The 21,659-nt window shown below is 33.8% G+C and overlaps 2 protein-coding genes, 1 long non-coding RNA gene and 1 pseudogene across 3 annotated transcripts; 3 read left to right on the top strand and 1 right to left on the bottom strand.

Moving 5' to 3' along the window:
- The first annotated feature begins 502 nt into the window (after window positions 1-502).
- LOC109184725 lies at window positions 503-1,411 on the top strand. The gene has a single exon (XM_019334762.1). The coding sequence runs from the start codon at window positions 503-505 to the stop codon at window positions 1,409-1,411; it is 909 nt and encodes a 302-aa protein (XP_019190307.1).
- Window positions 1,412-2,511: 1,100 nt separating this feature from the next.
- On the bottom strand, window positions 2,512-3,182 carry LOC109184692. The gene is made up of 2 exons (XR_002054854.1): window positions 3,116-3,182; window positions 2,512-2,770 (listed from the first exon to the last, which is right to left on the bottom strand). It is a non-coding gene; the product is annotated as an uncharacterized LOC109184692 (long non-coding RNA).
- A 1,012-nt stretch (window positions 3,183-4,194) lies between these two features.
- Window positions 4,195-5,589, top strand: LOC109184724 (annotated as a pseudogene).
- Window positions 5,590-10,114: 4,525 nt separating this feature from the next.
- LOC109184691 (TMV resistance protein N-like) lies at window positions 10,115-14,826 on the top strand. Its single transcript, XM_019334719.1, has 5 exons — window positions 10,115-10,790; window positions 11,238-12,351; window positions 12,481-12,756; window positions 12,866-14,116; window positions 14,221-14,826. Exons 1-5 carry the CDS (start codon window positions 10,300-10,302, stop codon window positions 14,608-14,610), a joined length of 3,522 nt encoding a protein of 1,173 aa, XP_019190264.1. The 5' UTR covers window positions 10,115-10,299; the 3' UTR covers window positions 14,611-14,826.
- Window positions 14,827-21,659: the final 6,833 nt, after the last annotated feature.

The following is a 21,659-nucleotide window of genomic DNA, read 5'->3' as shown; positions in this document are numbered from 1 at the left end:
TTCTACAATCCATTCAAGGTCTGAGCATGCTCCTTTTCACGTGTCTTCTACCCATGAGTCTTTTCCCGCGATTTCTGACCCCTGGAAAAGTCTTCCCGAAAAGGGAAAGACAAAGCTTCTTTTTTAGGTACTGTTGAGAAACGAAAAATTGACACTCTTGATGAGGTGGAGTTTGTCTTTGAGACTAAGCAACAACGAAGGGGGTCCACTCTCCCGCCGCGGATGACACGGTCACGTTCTGGTACTGTTCTAGAAGCTCCACCTGTCTTAATTTCGTCCAGCTCTCGACCCAAGGGGTACTTTACTGTCTCCTGCCTTAATGGATGAATGGAGAGTTCATGCTAAAAGGGACTTGATTCTGGAAAAATCAATCAATGTGGAGGAATTGGCTGAGAAGTGAAATATCATTCTGATCCTAAAAAATCAACATCTGGTTTCGTCTCTTCAGCATATTGGGCCCTACTAAGCTTGGTTGACGGCTGAGTTTTACACAAACTTAACCATGGATACATTCACTACAGGTTCCACACATTTTCAGCAAGTATTCATATGGGACAAATGGTATCCTTTTGGTCCTGCAGAAATGAATGAGCATCTAGGCAGACCCACACAGCAGAAAGTCCCTGATCCCAGTCTACATCTTCTAGCAGCTGCCCTGACTCATAATTGGGAGGTATCATGGCCTAGCACTGGTCTCAAAAGTCTGAAACTTACTACAGTCTATTTTGTGCTCCTTCGACTTGCTTCTGCGAACTGGATTCCTGCTGTTTGTCCATATTTTATCTCCGATCAGCTTGTTCTTTTTCTCTATAAGATACGCAACCGAAAGCCCTTCAACCTTGGAGAAATGATCATTTCCCATATCATGTCCTTTGTGAAGAAGAATGAAGCCAAAATTCATCTTCCTTATCCCAATCTAATTTTTGGTGTGCTCAAGCTTCAAGGGTTCAAGCCATACAAAGATGAAACTATGATCCAACATGACAACACCTATATATTTGATGATTGGCTGACTCAGAATCAACACTATGATGACCGAGCCACTCTTAGTGCATTACCAGCTTCACCAGCTCCAACGCCACCAGTTTCTGCACCAGGATCTTCATCCGACACTACCTCTGCTCCTGTATCTGAATCTGGTGCAATGCCTAAGGAACCTCCCACTCTACTTGCACGCAGGAAAATTGTTGCTACAGTTCAAGAGTCAATAGCTCAACTTCAGTGCTCAATTGCATCTCAACAAGCTACCATCTCCGAGTTGGAGAAGATTTTAGGTGCACAGCTCCAAGAAATCACACGCCTTGAGAACATTCATGCCCGTATTCTTGTTGACAATAGAGATGTGGCTACTGATACTAGGACTTATGAAGATGAAGATGATTCAGTTTCGGGCACCCCGTCAGCACGCTAGACCAATCCACTTTTGATGTTCATCACTCTTTTTGTCATTTATTTGGCAAAAAAGGGGAGTATGGTAAGAGTAAGGGGGAGTTTTTGGTAACTGTTTGTTGGAATAAGGGGTAAGAGAAAGGGGGAGTAGTAGTAAATAAATGGTTGATGTATTGGGTTTATGACTGCTGCAATTTGGTATGCAAGGACGGAGCCAAAGGGGGGCAGGGTGGGCAGCTACCCCCCTCACCCCACATATAATTTTTGTATGTATATATGTATATATAATATAGGTTTTAGTATTAGTATAAAAAAAAACTAGTAAATGTTAACAAGTAAGGAGTTAGGTTAGTTGGTAAGGCATGTGTTTGTTAATAGGAAATTTCTTGGGTTCAAATCCTCTTACATTAACATAATTTTACATATTTTTGAGTCCTTCTCCTATGGCTTCAACATAGTCACATTTTTAGGCCGTCTCTAAGGAGACGGTAAATCAACGCCAAATGCTATTTTAGCGCCTAGTTTGGCGCTGAATCTCCTCCAATGTAGCGCCAAATTAGGCGCTATTTTGGCGATTTGCTACAGTGCAGCGCCAAATATGGCGCTGCACTGTAGCATTTGCGCCAAAATGGTGTAAAGCTTTTAATTCCAATTTTGACCTTGTTTTTTTTATTAATTCCTTTTGTATCCCTATTTTGTTTTTATAGATTTACATATTTTGTTTAAATATATATACATAAAATTTGAATAATTAAAAATAAATTATATCATTTGAAAGATCGCATCAAGACAATTAAAACAAGCCTAATATTATATATAGATTAATTAAAAACTGAAGTACATAAAACATAATTTTCCTAATATTAAACCAAATACATCCGAAATTAAATAGGACACACTTAGAATTAATAGTCTCCAAGACCACCTCCATTCCCTCCCAAATTATCAAAATATTGATTAAATTTACTACTTGATTCACCCCCTCCTCCATGTGTTTGCTCATTAGCTCTCTTTGCAACAATTTGTAGTTGCTCATTCCTTATAGACTCACGCACCATTGGATCTGTGATTGAATCTAAATTTATGCGTAAGATTTTATTTTCTTCTCGGCGCACTCTCTTCTCTTCTCGACGCTCTCTGTTCGCTTCTTGTCGTTCTGCCAACTCTACTTTCTTTGCTTCAGTATGAGCTTTTAACAACTGAACCTCATAATTTTTTTCAAGTATATCTTGATGATGTTGGAACATTTTTTTGATTTGTTCATTTTCTGTCTGGATGGATTTTAAAAATTCCTTATTTTCTTCATTCAGTTGTTTCTTCTTTTTCTCCTTGTTCCTTCCCGTAGGACGCTCACTTGCATTGTTGTTTTCGTTAACCTGGTCTGCACTTTCAAAATCGTCATTCAAATCAACACAAAAAGATGATGAGCCTATTGACTTATCTGCTATATCATGCAGTGATTGTGATCCTTGAAAGTCAGTATTTCGCTTTCGGCTACCAAAACTTGCGTCTCTACTAGGAGTAGAGCTAAATTTCTCGAGATCCTTAAGGATAGGTCATACGTGATCAAATCTAAACCCCTTTGGATATTTGGCATCTTGTGACTTTAAATCTTTTGCTCTATCTAGCTGTTATAAATCATAAATATAAGCAATTAAATAACAAATATGTGTAAAGTACTCACAATTTAAGCAAATGACTAATAAAACATTTATAAAGTACTCACAATGTCTTTTTCAGATGCTCCGCTCGGGTTCATGTTTTCAATTTGGCGGACGCATCCTCTTAATTTTGAAACAGCTGTCAATATATTTTGCATCCGAGTTTGAAGAGATCGCCAAGATCAAATATTACCATTATTCGCTGGTAACATTTGATGGTACTCAATCCCAATACGAGTCCAAAAAGCTTGTTGTGCCTGATTCTTACCAACTTCAGGATCTTGGCTAATATCACAATACACACGACATAGAAGTTGATCTTCCTCGATTGAGTATGAAGCAGTTCGGGTTGTGCGTGAGCTCGACATTTTGCAAAGAGAATGGAGGAGTGTTTGAGAGGAGGTTTAAGAATCCAGAGAGTGGTGGTTTTACTTTGGCAATCCAAGTGTAGTATTTATAGTTGAAAACACTTCTAATAAAGGTTGTGATAAGATTTCATATCTTTTGTTGGATTCCATGTTGGAAAGATTTGCATACCAATGAATGGTTAAGATTGTTGAGATTTAATCCAACGGTTGAAAACACTTCTGATAAAGGTTGTGATAAGATTTCATATCTTTTGTTGGATTCCGTGTTGGAAAGATTGGCATACCAATGAATGGTTAAGATTGTTGAGATTTAATCCAACGGTTGAAAACACTTCTGATAAAGGTTGTGATAAGATTTCATATCTTTTGTTGGATTCCGTGTTGGAAAGATTTGCATACCAATGAATGGTTAAGATTGTTGAGATTTAATCCAACGGTTGAAAACACTTCTGATAAAGGTTGTGATAAGATTTCATATCTTTTGTTGGATTCCGTGTTGGAAAGATTTGCATACCAATGAATGGTTAAGATTGTTGAGATTTAATCCAACGGTTGAAAACACTTCTGATAAAGGTTGTGATAAGATTTCATATCTTTTGTTGGATTCCGTGTTAGAATGATTTGCATACCAATGAATGGTTAAGATTGTTGAGATTTAATCAACGGTTTAAAACACTTCTGATAAAGTTTGTGATAAGATTTCATATCTTATTATAAATACTAGTACATCACATACAAAGTTATCATTCATCTCTTCATCATATCAATATTCAATTATGAATTCCAACAATGGTAAACGCCCTATACCATTTTTTTCTTCATCCTCATCTTCATCCTCACCTTCACCTTCACCCTCACCCTTATCCCAACAATCAGAGGATGATCTTGATCTCAATACTATAATACAATCACAAGAGCAAGCATTACTAAATGTATATGCTAACAACAACCCTGTCATGGCTTACTATATGGAAACTACGACAAATCAAGCTAGCAACTCAAGGCACGGTGGTTCGGTTCCTGGCCATAGAGTGATTCATCGTGATCGTGTTGATGGTGATAGAAGGTTATGGGCTGATTATTTTTCAGAAAATCCAAAATATAATGAAACAATATTTCGTAGACGATTTCGAATGAGTCGAAATTTGTTTTTACGAATTGCCAACGCCGTTGAAGATCATGACAACTACTTTGTGCAACGGAGATATAGAATTGGAAGGCTAGGCTTGTCTACTTTACAGAAAGTAACAGCAGCCTTTCGAATTTTAGCTTATGGAGTACCAGCAGATGCAACGGATGAATACATTCAAATTGGAGAATCAACTGCAATTAAAAGTGTGAAGAGATTCTGCTGAGCAATTGTAGAGGTCTTCGGGGAGCGCTATCTAAGAGCACATGATGCTAATGACGTTGCAAGGTTGCTTCAATGTAGCGAGAGTCGTGGTTTTCCAGGGATGCTTGGGAGTTTAGATTGTATGCACTGGACTTGGAAAAATTGTCCAACAGCTTGGGCAGGACAATATTCTGGGCGTAGTCGAGAACCAACTATTATTCTTGAGGCTGTAGCTGATTATGATTTGTGGATATGGCATGCACATTTTGGTTTGCCAAGGTCAAATAATGACATTAATGTGTTGGAGGCGTCTCATTTGTTTGCAAACCTTGCAAATGGTATAGCACCCCCAGCTCATTATGTTATTCAAGGAGAACAATACCATACGGGATATTATTTAGCCGATGGTATATACCCAAAATGGTCAACCTTGGTACAAACCATTCATGAACCTCGAGGGCTAAAGAAAAAGTTATTTGCAACGATGCAAGAAGCATGTAGAAAAGATGTCGAACGCGCATTTGGGGTTCTCCAGTCACGATTTGCAATAGTCAAGGGACCGGCACGTTTTTGGGATAAACGTGTATTACATGATATAATGACATCTTGCATCATAATGCACAATATGATAATTGAAGATGAACGTGATGAGCAAGCGGATATACAAAGGTGGAGAGAAGCGCGGGCTATTGAAGTTGATATACGTAGAGATGAAGCTACTCTATTTCAAGAATTTCTTGCTCGACATAGACAAATAAAAGATAGAGAAGCGCATTATGCACTTCGTAATGCATTGATTGAGCATTTGTGGCAACTATATGGTAATTCTGAAAATTAAATGTAATAGTTGTTTTTTTTTTTTTTTTTTTGAAAGGAAATAGAAGAATTTATTAAAATAAGAGTATTATTGTGGAATAAAAATATTATTTGCATTACAATTAAATTTCATATTAAAAAATTGAAGTAAAAATAAAAGTTATAATTTATGAGAAAACAAATTATTTTTGTGTAGAAATAAATTTGGTGTAGAATTTGGTGTAATGGGTTGGAGATGAATAAAATTTGGTGTAAGAATATTTTGAGAATATTCCTTTTGGTGTAATGGGTTGGAGATGGCCTTAATATTTATAATGTGTTTTCTATTCAAATTATTTTATCAAATTAATTATGTTTCATATTTTGTTATGAATATTTTTATAAAGTTTCGATGTGTTTCATTTTTCGCACATATCCAACAATATTTACAACTGTATTTCTTAAGTAATGGTTATAAAAAAAATAATTCTTAGATAATTTATTTATTTTGTTTAAATGATCTCTTTTGTTTTAATGTTTCGCTTTTACTGAAAAAAAATTTCTGAATCCGTCCTACTTCATCGCCGCCCCCCCCCCCCCCCCCCCCCCCCCTCAATCCAATTTCTGGCTCCGTCCATGTTGGTATGGTGTCTTGACTACTACTACTATGCTTTTCTTTTGGTAATCTCTTATCAGTTTATCTCTCTCTATTATGAAGTTTATTATTTTTGGAAGATTAGATTTTGTTTAGCTATTCTATCTTTTTATTATTCTTTGGACTATCTTGAGTTATTATTAACTGTAATATATTGGAGTTCTACTGGGTTTCATCAATACAGATTGTTTTGGGACTTATTACTGCTGATTCATGGATGGAATACGGTCCAAAGAGCTTTGCTAATTGTTTGATTACTTCTAGTCATAAGCTTATTGTTAAGCACATATACAAAGGGCCTTTTTAAATAAAACTAATTAACTTATTTTCACTTTTTGCCCAAAGTATAAGATGCTATAGTTTTTTTTTTTTTTTTTTTTTTTTGCCAAATAAATTGCCAAAAGGGGAGATTGTAAGTGTACAAAGTTAGTACACATTAAAACCTTATATTGGCTAATTTATTTATCAAATAAATAGGATTAGTTTAGACAAGCTCTTGGACTGTTTCCTATCATAAAGACCTTATTTATCTAATGGTTCATGATCAGTGGATGTATATTTGAAAAGAGGAAGTCAGCAGAGTTGTTATATGGGTGAAGCTAATTACAATGGATATTTATATTATGAGTGGTTGTGGTTTATTTGATTTAAATCGATGGCTGTTTATTTGGTGAAGTCTATTGGAATTAAGATGGATATAAAAGGGACTTCTCACTTTGGAAAGTCACGAATTCTTACACACTGGTTTGAGAGAATTGAAGTTCTATATATTGCAACATTCTAAATCTGATTATTATACTTATTTTATATGGGAATTCTGTTGAGCTATACTGTCTGTACCTGGGTCAGCTGAAGTGTCTCTTGAAAACTATCTTAGCATGCACGTACCAGTCATGAGTAGATGTCAGGAAGATGGTTGTGGTAGTAGCGGCTGATAGCCTTATGTACTTACCTCTTGTAAAACTCCTCGGTGAACATCTATAGTGGATTGGGCAGACGTGGGTTGCCCCGCAGACGTAGGAGAAGCGCTCCGAACTGCGTAATCAATTATCGTGTACTTGATCTATTTTCTGCGTTTATTTTTGTTATTCATAATTGCTAAATAACAAAAATTAATCGGTCTGAAATAATTTAATTTAAAATCAAGTAGAACTTTAAGTTTTGTTTTTATTCAAGCTACGCGGCACAATTTCATATATTTTGTGTTATGTGAAAAATTTGAAAGTAATGTTTGACAATCTTAACGATCGTACTCATATAATTATATATATTATTGCACATAGTATAATTAAAAATAATTATCAATAATAATTGGTACAATCGTATATGAAATATGATATATATATATATATATATATATATATATATATATATATATATATATATATATATATATATATATATATTGTATGGTTAGTAGTAATGTCGACTAAGATAATAAATTTCCTCTATAAATTCGGTCCCCCCAACCCAGACTTTCTGGCTCCATCCCTGCTTGTAGCGGTAGGGAACGAACCATTTCTCAAGTTCTACCAGAAACTAGGATTATTCAATGTCACGTATATATCGCTTATGAACTTGCAGAAGGCACTGAATGAAGCTGGGATCGGTAAAACCACCAAGGCAACCATATCATTTAACGCCGACGTGTACCTGTCTCCGCTAGAAAAACTCGTGACGTCCGCCGAGATGTTCTGGCAAGACATCCTCAAACAAGTGAGGCAAATCATTGAAGTACTGGTCAAGAACGACACAAAAAATGTTGTTAACCTGCTAAAAATGCTAGTTGCTCTTTTTTCTAGGTTCATGGATGAATTTGAAACTTATTCGAGTTAAGGGGCTTAATTACTTTTCCTTTTAAAATAATAAGGATAAAGATGGAAAAAAATTTTAAAGCTACTAGCTTATTTTTTTAATATTACCAAACAGAGCTTATAGCTTATTAGTAGTTTAAGGCTCTGTTTGGCAAACCTAGCTGAAAAGCTATAAGCTAGGAGCTGAAAGCTGAAAAGGAACTGAAAGCTAAAAAGCTATAAGCTCGGAGTTGAAAACTGAAGAGCTGTTAAACTAGTTGTTATGATTGAAAGTGTTTGATAAAATTAGTTTTTTGATCAGCTGATAAATGTAAAAAGACTAAAAAAGACATCTTCATAAAATTTAATTAGTTTGTTTACATATTAAAATTTAACTTTTTAATTTGTCTTTAAAAAAAAATATTTTGAAATAAAACTATTAGCATAATTATGATCTAGCATCTTATAATGAATTAGCAATATTGTTGTAAATCTCATAATAATAATAATAATAATAATAATAATAATAATAATAATAATAATAATAATAATAATAATAATAATAATAATATTTGCGGTGAAAGTTGTGGATAAAAGAGAAGAGAAAATGATTTTAATTGGGAATGATAAATTATATTATTTCTTTAAAATAATAAGGATAAAGATAGAAAAAAAGTTAAGAAGCTAGGAGCTTATTTTGGGAACATTAACAAACAGAGCTTAAATTATTAATAGCTTAAAATAAATTATAAGCTCCTAAATAAGCTCTGCCAGAGTCTAAAATAAATATAAGCTTCTAAATAAATGTGAAACAGAAGTTCAAACTTATGCGGATTTTCCAACCTCTTTAAATCTTCAAAGAAGCCCTAACCCCACTCTAAAGTTTAAAGTGGCACAATAATGAATTATCTAAGAAATTTCATATATTGCAGTTTTGCCATCATATTCATGGGTAGGAATTTTCCTATATGAAATTTGAAAAGTTTAAATCATCCATCACGGTTAACCTACCCTTTAAATCTTTACTTTTAGTACACTAGACAACTTGGGCACCACCCCCACTAATCTATAATTATTACTTCTGTTACATTTTATCTGATCAACTTACTATTTATTAGTCAAACTAACCCTTTCTTCTTAGTTTATTTTTTAATATTTTTTAATTATTTTTAAATTTAATTTTTTGTATTTAATAATATTTTTAGTGTAGTTTCTAAATATATAAATTTTATAAATTAATACTAAATTTAATATTATAAAAAATTAAATTAAAATAATTTCAATCAAGCTTTATTAATTAAATCATACACATAAAATGAGACGGATACCTATTAATTAAGAAATTTCCTTTTGAGTTTGGCCATCTTTGGCTGAGACTTTGTCATGATTTTCTTAAAGGTTAAAAAAAAAGGTGCAATTTGATTGGATAATTAGAAACTACGATTTTGATTTAAAAATAAATAAATAAATTGTACATATGATATTCTTGTCTGTTAAATTGGATTGTTGTGCCGAAAGGTCTAACAACCTTAGTTTCTTCATCATTGCAGTTTATTAATTGATTTGTGGTTGAAATTCTTTTAGTACCAGCCCTATCCCTACTTCAGAGTAAAGGTGTGTTTGGTTCATCGATTTAGTTATCATAAATAGGAATCAAAGTTATTGTTATTGTTTGATTACCTCCTTAATTAGAAAACTTATTACCTAATAAAATAAGGGTTTCATTCCATTATTCCCCTCCTAATTGGTAATTTGATTTTTACGTTTGGATTAGTGATTTTAGATTTTTTTTTTTTTTTTTTGGTGTTCATATTGGTGCTTTGGATGTCTCTATATTAAAATAAATTGTTTTAATTTTTTGTTCTTGTATTTTTTAAACTTTTATTCCTATTATAGGATCATGCATAACCAAACAACAATATTTGTAATCTTTCCAATTCCACCCTACTACCAATTAAACATCAAAATACTTTCACCAAAACTCATTATCATTACCAAGTATTTGATTCCTATTCCAATTCTGATTCCTATGTGGGAACCAAACACACCCTAAGTTTTGTCGGAGGTGATAATGCATTTTATTACTGGGAACTTATTAAGAAGACTATCCAAGTCAATCAAATATATTGTAGTGCACATATAGCAATCTTACGTTGGATTGTCTAAGAAATTTTCATTGAGTTTGACAGTGGCCGGAAGGAAATTTCCATTACGTTATCGTCTGTGTACACACGCATTTTCCAAGCTCTTTAAATCTTTAGAAACTAGCAAATCAAGATAGAAGATAGTGTTCTCAATTTCAAATATGGCTTCTTCTTCATCTTCTTCATCTTCATCTACTACTGCTTGGGTGTATGATGTTTTCTTGAGTTTTAGAGGAGAAACACGAAAATCTTTTACTGATCATCTCTATGAAGACTTATGTCAAGCTGGAATTAACACCTTTCGGGACGATGAAGAAATCCGAAAAGGTGAGAACATCACTGATGAGCTATTGAATGCCATCGAGGGGTCCAAGATATCCATCATTGTATTTTCCAAAACTTATGCCCAATCAAGATGGTGTCTTGATGAACTGGTGAAGATTCTAGACTGTAAGAAAAAATTGCAACAGATGGTTCTGCCTATATTCTACAACGTTGATCCTGCAGAGGTTCGTAAACAAACAGGTGAATTTGGTAAGGCATTGGCTCAACATCGACAACGAGTTGATGATCAAAAAGTTGATGAATGGAAAGTTGCACTCACTACTGTTGCTGATTTGTCGGGATGGGATTTGCAAACCATAACAAACGGGTAATCTTCTTTTCAATTTGTGTGTGTATGTGTGTGTGATAGTATGATATATTTATCACAATTTGGCTCTCTAACTCTATTGTCAATAATATTAATAGTTAGTACGTTTTGCTAATTAATAATTGCGTTCTAGCATCTATATATACATTCATCTTTACGGATGGATTAATATTTCTGGTAACACAAGAAAAATCTGCACTCTGCATTTCAATTTATTTGTCAAAAAATATTAATTCCTTTTAGAAATTAAAATTGTAGATTGATTATACCCGTTGATAAAAAATATTATAAGAGTTGTTTACCTCAAACAATGGAATCATGAGAGACTAAATATACATATTTTGTGTTCTGTGACGTGCTCTGATCTATTTAATTTCTTAGTTTTCTGTTTTCCACCTATATTTTCTTTAATGATTTAGATTGACATTCATTTGAAAAATGTGATAGGTATGAATCGAAATTCATCAAAAAAATTACTGAAGAGGTACTACGAAAAGTGAATTTAACATGCATGAATGTTGCAAAGTATCCTATTGGAATTGATTCTCGTGTTAGAGATACATTTCATTTATTGCAAACTCAAAGAAATTATGACACCAAGATGTTTGGAATTTTTGGTATGGGTGGTGTCGGAAAAACAACCCTTGCTAAAGCCATTTACAATTTGAGTTTTCAAAAGTTTGAAGGTTGCTGCTTTATTGCAAACATTAGATCACAAATTTCTGAAGGGCACAATGGTTTAGTTCGTTTACAAGAGAAACTTCTTTGCAAAACACTCAATAGAAAGAAACTTGAAATAGATAATGTTGATGAAGGAATAAGTTTGATTAAAGAAAGACTACGATCAAAAAGTGTTCTTATTGTTCTTGATGACATAGACGATACTAGTCAACTAGAATCATTAGCAGGACAACGGAATTGGTTTGGTTCAGGGAGCACAATTATAATAACAACTAGAGATGTTCAGTTGTTGAGTCACATGGAAGCACACGAGAAATACATGGTAAAAACGTTAAGCCCTGATGAATCCTTGCAACTCTTGAGTTGGCATGCTTTTGGTGTTCCTATACCATTAGAGGAGTATATTGAACTATCCAAAAGGATAGCAAGTTATACTGGTGGACTTCCATTAGCACTTACAATTATAGGTTCTCATTTGCGTGGCAAATCAGTGCAAGAATGGAGTGATGATGCTGAGAAATTAAGAGGGATACCTCATGATGATGTTCAAAAAATTCTTAAAATAAGTTATGATTCACTTGATGATGATACTAGGAATATCTTTCTTGATATTGCTTGTTTTTTTATTGGGCATAACAAAAATGACACTTCTATGATATTGGAAGCTTGTGGTTTTTATGCTAAAAGCGGAATAAGAATTTTGATTGAAAGATGTTTGTTGACAACAAATGGAGGTGAAAAGTTTGAAAGGCTTCAGATGCATGATTTAATACGAGATATGGGAAGAGAAATTGTTCAAAAGGAATCTCCACGAGAGCCAGGCAAACAAAGTAGATTGATTGACCCAAATGATGTCTTTGATGTTCTTCACGGGAACAAGGTAAAACATTTCCTTTGTATTTGAGTTATTCTAGTTAATTGATTTGGTTTCTATACTCAACTTTATTAAAATCAAAGATTTCAAAATATCTAAAATCTAAAATATTGTTATATAAATGTTTTTTTATAGGGCACAAAAGCAATTGAAGGGATAATTGTAAATTCTAACATGTCAAAAAATGTGCCTTTGAATACTCAAGTATTCAAAAGGATGGTAAAGTTACGAATACTCATATTGAATGGTATGTGTCTCAGCGGATCTTTTAAATATTTATCCAATGAGCTTAGGTTGTTTAGATTACACAATTGCCATTTGAGTTGCATACCATCTAATTTTCACTGTGAGAAGCTTGTTGAGTTAGACATGAAAGGTAGCAATATCGAAGAATTGCAATGCAATATGCAGGTTAGTATGTCTTATGTTTCTTTCAACATTGCATATTTCTTAATTAAGAACTTTGACTAGGAAAATAGCAATTGATTAAACCCTTTTCTACTTTTTTTTTTTTCAACAGCATTTTAGATGCTTGAGGATATTAAAGCTTGATTATTGTGAACAACTTAAGAAAACACCAAACTTCACTGGGGCACATACTCTTCAAAAGGTATCCTTTAAGTGGTGTTCAAATTTGGTCAAGGTACACCCATCAATTGGAAGTTTGGAGAGACTTGTTGAGTTAAATTTCTTTAGTTGCAAGAAACTCAAGGTTCTTCCAAGTAGCATTTGCAAGTTAAAATCACTTGAAGTTTTAGATTTAGATTATTGCGAAAAATTGAGGGAGCTTCCAACTGACTTGGGAAACTTAGAGCAACTAAGAGATTTACTTGCTCGTCAAACTTCCTTCTCACATTTACCATTTTCTGTGGGATGTTTGAGAAATCTAAAGACACTAGAGCTCGAGGTGTACAGGAGTTCTGTACTATCAAAATCAAAATCAAAATCAAAATTGCCTCTCTTTTGTTCAAGAAGAAGTCGTGATGGTGTTGGTTTTTTTCCACCTTCAGTTGCAAATTTGTGCTCCTTGGAAGTTATTGAAAATTTGACCTCATTGGAAGCTTTAGATTTATCAGGAAGATTTTGTTATCTTCAAAACTTACCCTTCCGCCTTTGTCATCTTTCAAACTTGAAATTTCTCTACTTGGAGGATTTGCAAAATCTTAGAGCCCTTGTAGAACTTCCTCCTAGTTTGGTGGAACTCTCTGCAGAAAATTGTGTCTCATTGGAAAAAATAGCAGTTGTATCAAACTTGAGGAGACTTAGAGTCTTGCATCTTGAAAACTGCAAAAGTTTGGTTGAGCTTCCAAACTTGGAGAATCTTTCATCCTTAGTAGAGCTTAACATAAGCAATTGCAATGCTCTGACTATCCCTGACAACTATTTGCATGAAGTAGATGGTCTTCCAATTGCTCTTAGGAGTTTGTCCTCATTGAAAGAATCAGATTTAATGGGAAGCTACTATCTTCAAAGTTTAACATTATGCCTTTTCCATCATTCCAATTTGCGAATTCTATGCTTGAACGGTTTGCAGAATCTTACATCACTTCCACAACTTCCTCCTAATTTAGAGATACTATGTGCAAAGAATTGTGTGTCATTAGAAAAAATAGCAGATCTATCAAACATGAAAAGACTCAGAAGACTAAATATTCAAAACTGCAAAAGTTTAGTTGAGCTTTCAGGCTTGGAGAGTCTTGAATCCTTAAACTATCTTGAGATAGGTAATTGCAGTGGTTTGAGGATTCCTTCGATTGAAAAGTGGTTCAAGGTTAGTTATATTTGTTCCCTTCATCTCTGATATTATTATATTAGAATAGATCGATGGTAATGATTATGGTATTATTAATTGTTATATTGTATTCCATAATGTAGGCACGTTCTAAAGGTGATATTGTCCAGATTGTGGTTGGAGTGTCCGGGGGCCAAAGGTTTGTCATAAATTGCAAATTTCCAATGCCTTTGGGGGATGTATGGTTTGAAATCCCCCACAATGTGATTGATCCCTGCAGTAAAATTGAAGGAATTGATTTGAGTGTAAGAAGAAAAAGCAGTGGTGCTTGGATTCTTCTAATGGAATCCCCCAGAACCCGTTTTAATCCTGCGTATTTTGAGGTTCCAACAATGATGGGAGAAGTATTGGAGGTTTACGTAAAATTCCATCCTTTGCATATGATATTTTTTGCATTTGAAATACATAGAAATAGAGAAGGGGAAGTGCGTTTCTTTCCATCCACAGAGGCAATTTCATCAACCATAAATTAGAGGTGTCAGAGCAGCATCAAAGTTACATTGTGCTTAGCAACAATCATCTTCAGCTTCTAATTTGCTGCAAAATGGATTATTGTAAGTATATCCTTTACACTTGACAGACAGACACCTCTTTAACATCGAACTATATCTTTTAATTTGTTGTTTATTTAATGGCCCATTTTAATATTTATTATTTATTTTTACTTTATGAATCAACCCACAACTGTTGTATTTGGATTATCTCTCTCTCTCTCTCTCTCTCTCACACACACACACACACACACACACACACACACACACACACACACACACACACACACACACACACATATATATATATATATATATATATATATATATATATATATATATATATATATATATATATATATATATATATATATATATATATAAATCATTTTCCAGGTGAGTCCATCCCTTCACTCCGTGTGGATAGATCTGAGTCATTGAATGCTTGAGATCAATAGCTTAGATTTCGTCACAGTTGCACAGTTCGTAATGCATTGGCGAAATTTAAGTCATTGATCTCAAGCATTCAATGGCTCAGATCTGTCAGCACGGGCTCATGGATAGGGGTGGACTCATTTGAACATGAGTCTATATATATATATATATATATATATATATATATATATATATATATATATATATATATATATATATATATATACTAATAAGAGCCCAAGAGAGTTAGGCCTATAATGGGTAGAAAAAATGGCGGTCACAGATTTTAATCAAATGAATGGCTCAGATTGATAAGATTTAAATTTTACACTAAAATTTCCTAAAATACCCACACACCGTTACTAATTCCGTTAAAATTTTAAGAATTGCCGTTAGTTCACCGTTAACTTACTCATTGATTTCAATAAAAAAAAAGGTCTTAGGTTCGAACCTCATCCCAATCAAAGTTGGCATAATTAGTACTCTATTTTACTCTTATTAAATTATATAAATAATAATTTAGTAGCTACAACAAAAAATTATAGATATGCATTTCTTTAATTTAGAATTATGTGTCCACAATGTCTTTATTAAAAAAAAAATATTCATTATCAATAAATTAAATAAGAGAAATAACTGTATTAGTTATATTGTCTTTATTTTTCTATAATATAAAAATTCTTTATATTCAAATTTATTAATTGATTATATTCGCTACATTGTCCTTACAATGTCTTAATTCAGGGAAAAAAATTATTCATTATCAATAAATTAATTAAGAGAAATATTTTCATTAGTTATATTGTCTTTATTTTTCTCAAATGTAAAAATTTTTACATTCAAATTCATCAATTGATTATATTCACTACATTGTCTATTATCTTTTTTGTGCACTATTTTTCTAATTAAATATCAAAGTTATAATACAAAATAATGCTATATATTTATTTACCAAGTATTTTATTAATACCATGAAAAAATTAAAAAAATATAATTAATAAAGTCAACCATATTAACTACTTAGAGAGATTTTGTGACAAAGAGAGTATTCAAATCACACAACAAATTGAAGTGAGAACTACCTTGCAATGTCCTTGTTTGACAATCCGCAGTTAGCGGATTATATTAGCGGATTTGACCAACGAATTTATTTAATTATTAACATTGGGTAGAAAAAATGACCGCCAAATTATTAAATCAAATGAATGGTTCAAATTGTTCAGGTTTTAATTTTTTTTAAAGTTTTTCTAATTTATCCTTAATTATATGATTATCCATTTAACTTTTCCGTTAAATACCGTTAATTCACCGTTAGTCTAATTCTAATATTAACGTCTAATATAGAATTATAATTACACCATTAATCTAATTCTAATATTAAAGTCTTAATAGAACTTAACCACAAATCCTAATGTCAAAATCTCCTCAAACAATATTAGTATATATTTAATATTTTATGCCCTAATTTTTATTTGTTCTCCCTTATGTCCCGTATTTGGTTTCAAACATACCTATACAATTATTTTATTGACAATTATAATCAATCTTGACTATATTATCTTGCATTTGTAAACTTAGAATTACCTATTTAACTCGTATGGGCTTAGCTCAATGGTTTAGTGGGCAGTATTTGGGAGAAGAGACCAAGGTTTGAATCTCGGCGGCGGCAGTGCGGGAATTATGTCCAAAGTGGGCAGATTCCTTGTTTGCACCGGCATTTGGTCCTGTCTGCTGAACCATTGAGTCACCGTGATTTACAACTTCCCACAATGCTCTGTCGGGTCGGAGTGTGGGGGGCCCTTGGGGTTGGGGACTCAACTTTTGGGAGAAGAATTACCTATTTAAATACGCAAATTCTTAATATACTTTAAAGTACTTATTTAAAAAAAAAAAAAAAAAAACATTGGGCATTATCCCAATCGCGCAATGCGCGTAAAAAACTAGTATATATATAAGCATCGAATCTGGTGCAACCCCTATACTAGATAAGATTATGAGATCTCATGATATCCATTGATTCATTTTCCATAAATGGTTGAGATTATAAGAGATTGTGAAAGTAATTAAGGATATATTTAAATCAAAAGGATTAAATAGTAATTGTAGATATATGTTTAATTATAGATATAATTCAATTGGATTCTTAAGCATTATATTAGGGAGATTATGAATGGAAATTGATATTTTAAATTATTAGGGACCCTATCAATGGTAATAATTAATTATATTTTGTACATCTGAAATTTTAAATTATGAGAAATTTTACGGCGGTGTTGCGTGGGTGTGGAATGGTGTGTGCGTTTTATAGTTTGCTATGGTGTACACTTCCTGTTACAGAAAACCGCACACGTCATTTCACACATGCGCACACACCATCATAAAATTTCACACAATTCAAAAAAAAAAAAAAAAAACACACACACACACACACAAGCAACCCAATACTATATCTACTACGCACTGATTATCTACTCGAAATTCAGACACCGATACCCAAATTAGATTCGTATATTTTTGTTTTCTTTTGGATACGTTTCGCACACGCCCGAAACTAGTAAAACACAAACCAAAATGTACATGCCTGTATCACGAAACGCACATACCAAAACGCATAATTTTATGAAAAAAATCAGCACGTCATGGTGTACGAGCCCTGTTACAGTAAAACGCACACACCATTCCACACCCACGCACACACCGCCGTAGAATTCCAAAGAAAATCACTAAGAGAGAGAGAGAGAAAAATATTAAGGAGAGCTGAAATAATGCTACAAATCTTTATAAACATGGAAATAAATGAAATGGAAAGTAATAAATATAGTGCTTAAAGACAAAAAGACACATGCTTCATCTAAAATCAGTATAACATGGGATCCAAGTGATAATCAATCTGAATCATCAAAAAATTAAAATCAACAATCAGGGAGTGTGCTCACGGGCTCGGCTGACTAGGGAGTGTGCACCGGATTCAAAATCTATATATATATATATATATATATATATATATATATATAGAATAACAATCATATAGGAACTCATCTTTAGGTAGGAACATAGGAACTAATCTTAGCCTTCTATCTTCATTAATCAATGGTTTATATTTTTATTTGTTTAATATGTTATTTTCCGTAACTGAGATTATATTAAAGGCAATTAAGGGTAGTTTAGGTTTTTTAAAAGCAATGTGTATGGTGTGCGTGCGTAATAGTCGCATTCTCCTCTAAGTCTAAGTCAGACGAAAGTTTCGAATTCAGGACTCCTTCACTTTATTGACTACCGCAGGCCATATTCCGGTGATCTCTCTCCCTTTTCGCTGCGTCTGTTCTCAGGTTGATGGTCGGCGTTGATGGTAGGAATCCTAAGCATTTCCATCCGGCGACGAGGTCGTGCGTTCGTGGTCAGTTTTTTTAATTTGTTTTTCCTTTGCGTTTTTTTGCAATGGGTTTGCGATTTGCTGGTTTTTTTTTTTTTTTTTTTTGTTCTCGCTGATTCTGGTGGTTGGGTGTGTAGTTGTGTAGGGTTTGGTGTTCTAGTCGTCGACATTGCTATGGTGTTTTTTTTGCTTGCTTTTCAATTCTTGGTTGTTTTAGTTATTTCTTGTGTTCTTTTATTTTTATTTTTTTGTTGTTGTCGTCTGCACAGTCTCCGGTTTATAGGCGGCTCAAACAACTGCAAGCAGACAATGAACTGTTGCTGTAATGAACTCCCGCCAGCTTTATCTCTATCGCCCCCAAAATGGCCTAGGCCGCCAATCACTTGATGGGGTTTGAGTTTTGGGATTATCGTAGTCCGAAAGGCTCATCAATATATAAGTACTATTACTGTACAGGGGATGCATAAAATAGCTAAAAGAGGAAGCCATACTAACACAATAACACCACTAACATTTTGTTTCTGCCAGTTTGTATAAAAAAAGATAAGGTTTGCCTTTTCGGCTCTTTCTTCACTTCTCTGTGTTATCTTTTATAGGCATCTTTGTTCATATTTGAAATCCATGGCATTTTTATTATATATGTACCTGGACATTATTAATTTGAACTTAAAATAGTAAAATTCTCTTTATGAATATGATTTCTTCCCATTTCTTTTGTTTATTTAATGTAATGTTTATTTAATGTAACAGTGGTGGTCATATATGTATAAGTAATTGATTTAAATTGTATATAAAAATAAAATTAGCTTATATTCTTTTGTTCATATTGAGCTGCATTTGAGAATACATTCAACTGAAAAATGCTTGTCTTATTTATTAGTGTGTTTTCTTTGTTGTTGTTGTCTGATGTTGGGGGTCGTGTATTCGGGTTGTGGGTGGGTAATTGTATAGGGCCTTTGGTTTTGTTCGTGGTTGGCGGCAGGGTAGATGGTGTATATTGTTTGTGGTGGTAGTGACTGTTACCGATGTGGGTATGGATCATAGTTAGTGTATTGGTTTTATTATATTGTTCCGTGTATTGGTTTAAGTGTTTGGTATGTTGTTTTGGCATTTTCTATTTTTCTATCAATTTATCCCCTTTGCCAGAAAGAGTTGATATTTGCGGTCCTTGATGATGTGGTTGATGAACGGTGTGGGGCGATCGTACAGAAGTTTATTCCTAGAATGACGATGCAGATGCGTTGGCGTGATGCACATAACAAGGTGGATTGTGGCGTATTAACAAGGACATGTGCTCATTTCAACTAGTTGATTAGTGATGTTGTTAAGTTCATGTAGGTACTTTTATGTTTCATGTGTTATGATGATTGAGATTTAATTCAAGGGAGTTTTATGTTTTATCTAGTCTTTTTTTTTTTTTGAAAGTACACAATGGAATCAAGACATATTAATACTACTCGTTATGACACACATGGTGTTACCCACGTGCATACTAATTGTGCACAGCATGGCACACACAGTGTAACCAAAGTGCACATCATTGTACAACATATCATCCTGGTTTTTAGTTTTCTTTATGTCAGTATCACTACAAATTTTTGCACATACAATCTAAACCAGGTGCACACCTACTTGAGTTTCGTCTTCTCAAGCACACACTCATTATGGACGTTATGGCACAGACAATTTTATGTAAGTGCACACGGATGTGTATAACTTCATCATGGTTTCCGTGGATTCAAACTATAAGCATTTTTAGAACGTCATGGCACACACAGACCAACCTAAGTGCACCCTCATCATGGGCACACTAATTCTACACATTATGGCTCACATGTAATAACCCCGTGCACACCAATTTTAGTCCGTGCATCAATCATGGCACACACAATGTAACCCAAGTGGACACAGTTCAACCAAATTGCACATCCTAATATATCAATCCAAATGCACAAAGTCCAACCCAACTACACATCGAATTGAGTTTCGCATAAGTCCACGCATGTTCGTCAACACACTAATTGTGCCCATTATGGCACACACGGTGTAACCGACATGCACACCAACTTCTTTTTTACGCATTTTCGGGCACAAACTAATTCCGCACGGAATGACATATGTGTTTTCATTCACCAATTAATTATGCACAGTATAGCACACACGGTGTAACCCGATGTCACATCTTTGTACAACACATCCACCTGGTTTATGGGATTTCATTCACTTAGTGTCACTACACAATTTGGCACACACTGTTTACCCCATGTGCACACTCGTTATGTAAGGTTTTGGCGCAGACTGTTTATACAAGTGCACATGGATGTGTATATCATCGTCTTGGTTTCTGTGGATTCAAACTATTAGCGTTTTTGCACGACTGGCACGGACATGGAAACCTAAGTGCACATCTGTTCATGGACAGACTAATTATACACATTATGGCACACATTGTGTATCTCACGTGCGCGCCAACTTATACAACATCTCTTAGTTTAGAAACAAATTCCGCAAAGTATGACACGCACAGTGTAACACAAGTGCACACCATTGTACAACACATGATCCTGGTTTCTAGTTTCTGAGATCACATTTTGTTAGTAGCATTGCACATTTTGGCACACAGTGTTAAACCCAGGTGCACAACGACTAGTACTATGTCTTTTTAAATGCACTTTCTGCAACATTATATCACTCACAATTCATCCCAAATACACACATTAACCTATTAAATCAAGTTGTCCTACGTTTATTCATTTACAAACAGAATAATAAAGACCGTGCAAATAACTTTAGGGCAGCGGTATTCGAAGGTATAATTCTAGAAATATTTCAACGACTAAGCCTCAAGACGGTTTCAGGCGTAACAAATAGTTTCGGCTATGATGGTGTCCTTATTGACTCTTCACACTCTTGGGTCTAGTACTTCATTGCTCCTAGTAAAATATTCATTACACAACCGGATGAACTCCTTGATGAGCCGTCAAGATCTGTGAAGCAATCAAATCATTATAAAGTCAGAATTTGTCTTAACTGTATAGCACAAACAATTGTTCATATGTGCATGCACAACAACAACAACAACAACAACAATAACAATAACAATAATAATAATAATAATAATAATAATAATAATGATGGTCAAAACCTAGACTATGTGGTCCAATGGTACCCGGGTTGGACTTCTATTTGGAAGGTTGTGAGTTCAAGAGGCGTTATTAGCTCT

The sequence above is a fragment of the Ipomoea nil genome, unplaced genomic scaffold, assembly GCF_001879475.1.
Source record: "Ipomoea nil cultivar Tokyo-kokei standard unplaced genomic scaffold, Asagao_1.1 scaffold1286, whole genome shotgun sequence".
In the NCBI taxonomy this organism is placed as follows: domain Eukaryota; kingdom Viridiplantae; phylum Streptophyta; class Magnoliopsida; order Solanales; family Convolvulaceae; genus Ipomoea; species Ipomoea nil.
Note: the sequence above shows the minus strand (reverse complement) of the source record. Positions and strands in the feature narration are given on the sequence as shown.

Bases quoted from the DNA above. Each gene is read 5' to 3' on its own strand.
- LOC109184691 (XM_019334719.1), top strand. From the start codon at position 10,300: ATGGCTTCTTCTTCATCTTCTTCATCTTCATCTACTACTGCTTGGGTG. The intron at 12,352-12,480 runs GTAAAACATTTC...GTTTTTTTATAG, and splicing joins ATGTTCTTCACGGGAACAAG to GGCACAAAAGCAATTGAAGG. The intron at 14,117-14,220 runs GTTAGTTATATT...TCCATAATGTAG, and splicing joins CGATTGAAAAGTGGTTCAAG to GCACGTTCTAAAGGTGATAT.
- LOC109184725 (XM_019334762.1), top strand. From the start codon at position 503: ATGGATACATTCACTACAGGTTCCACACATTTTCAGCAAGTATTCATA.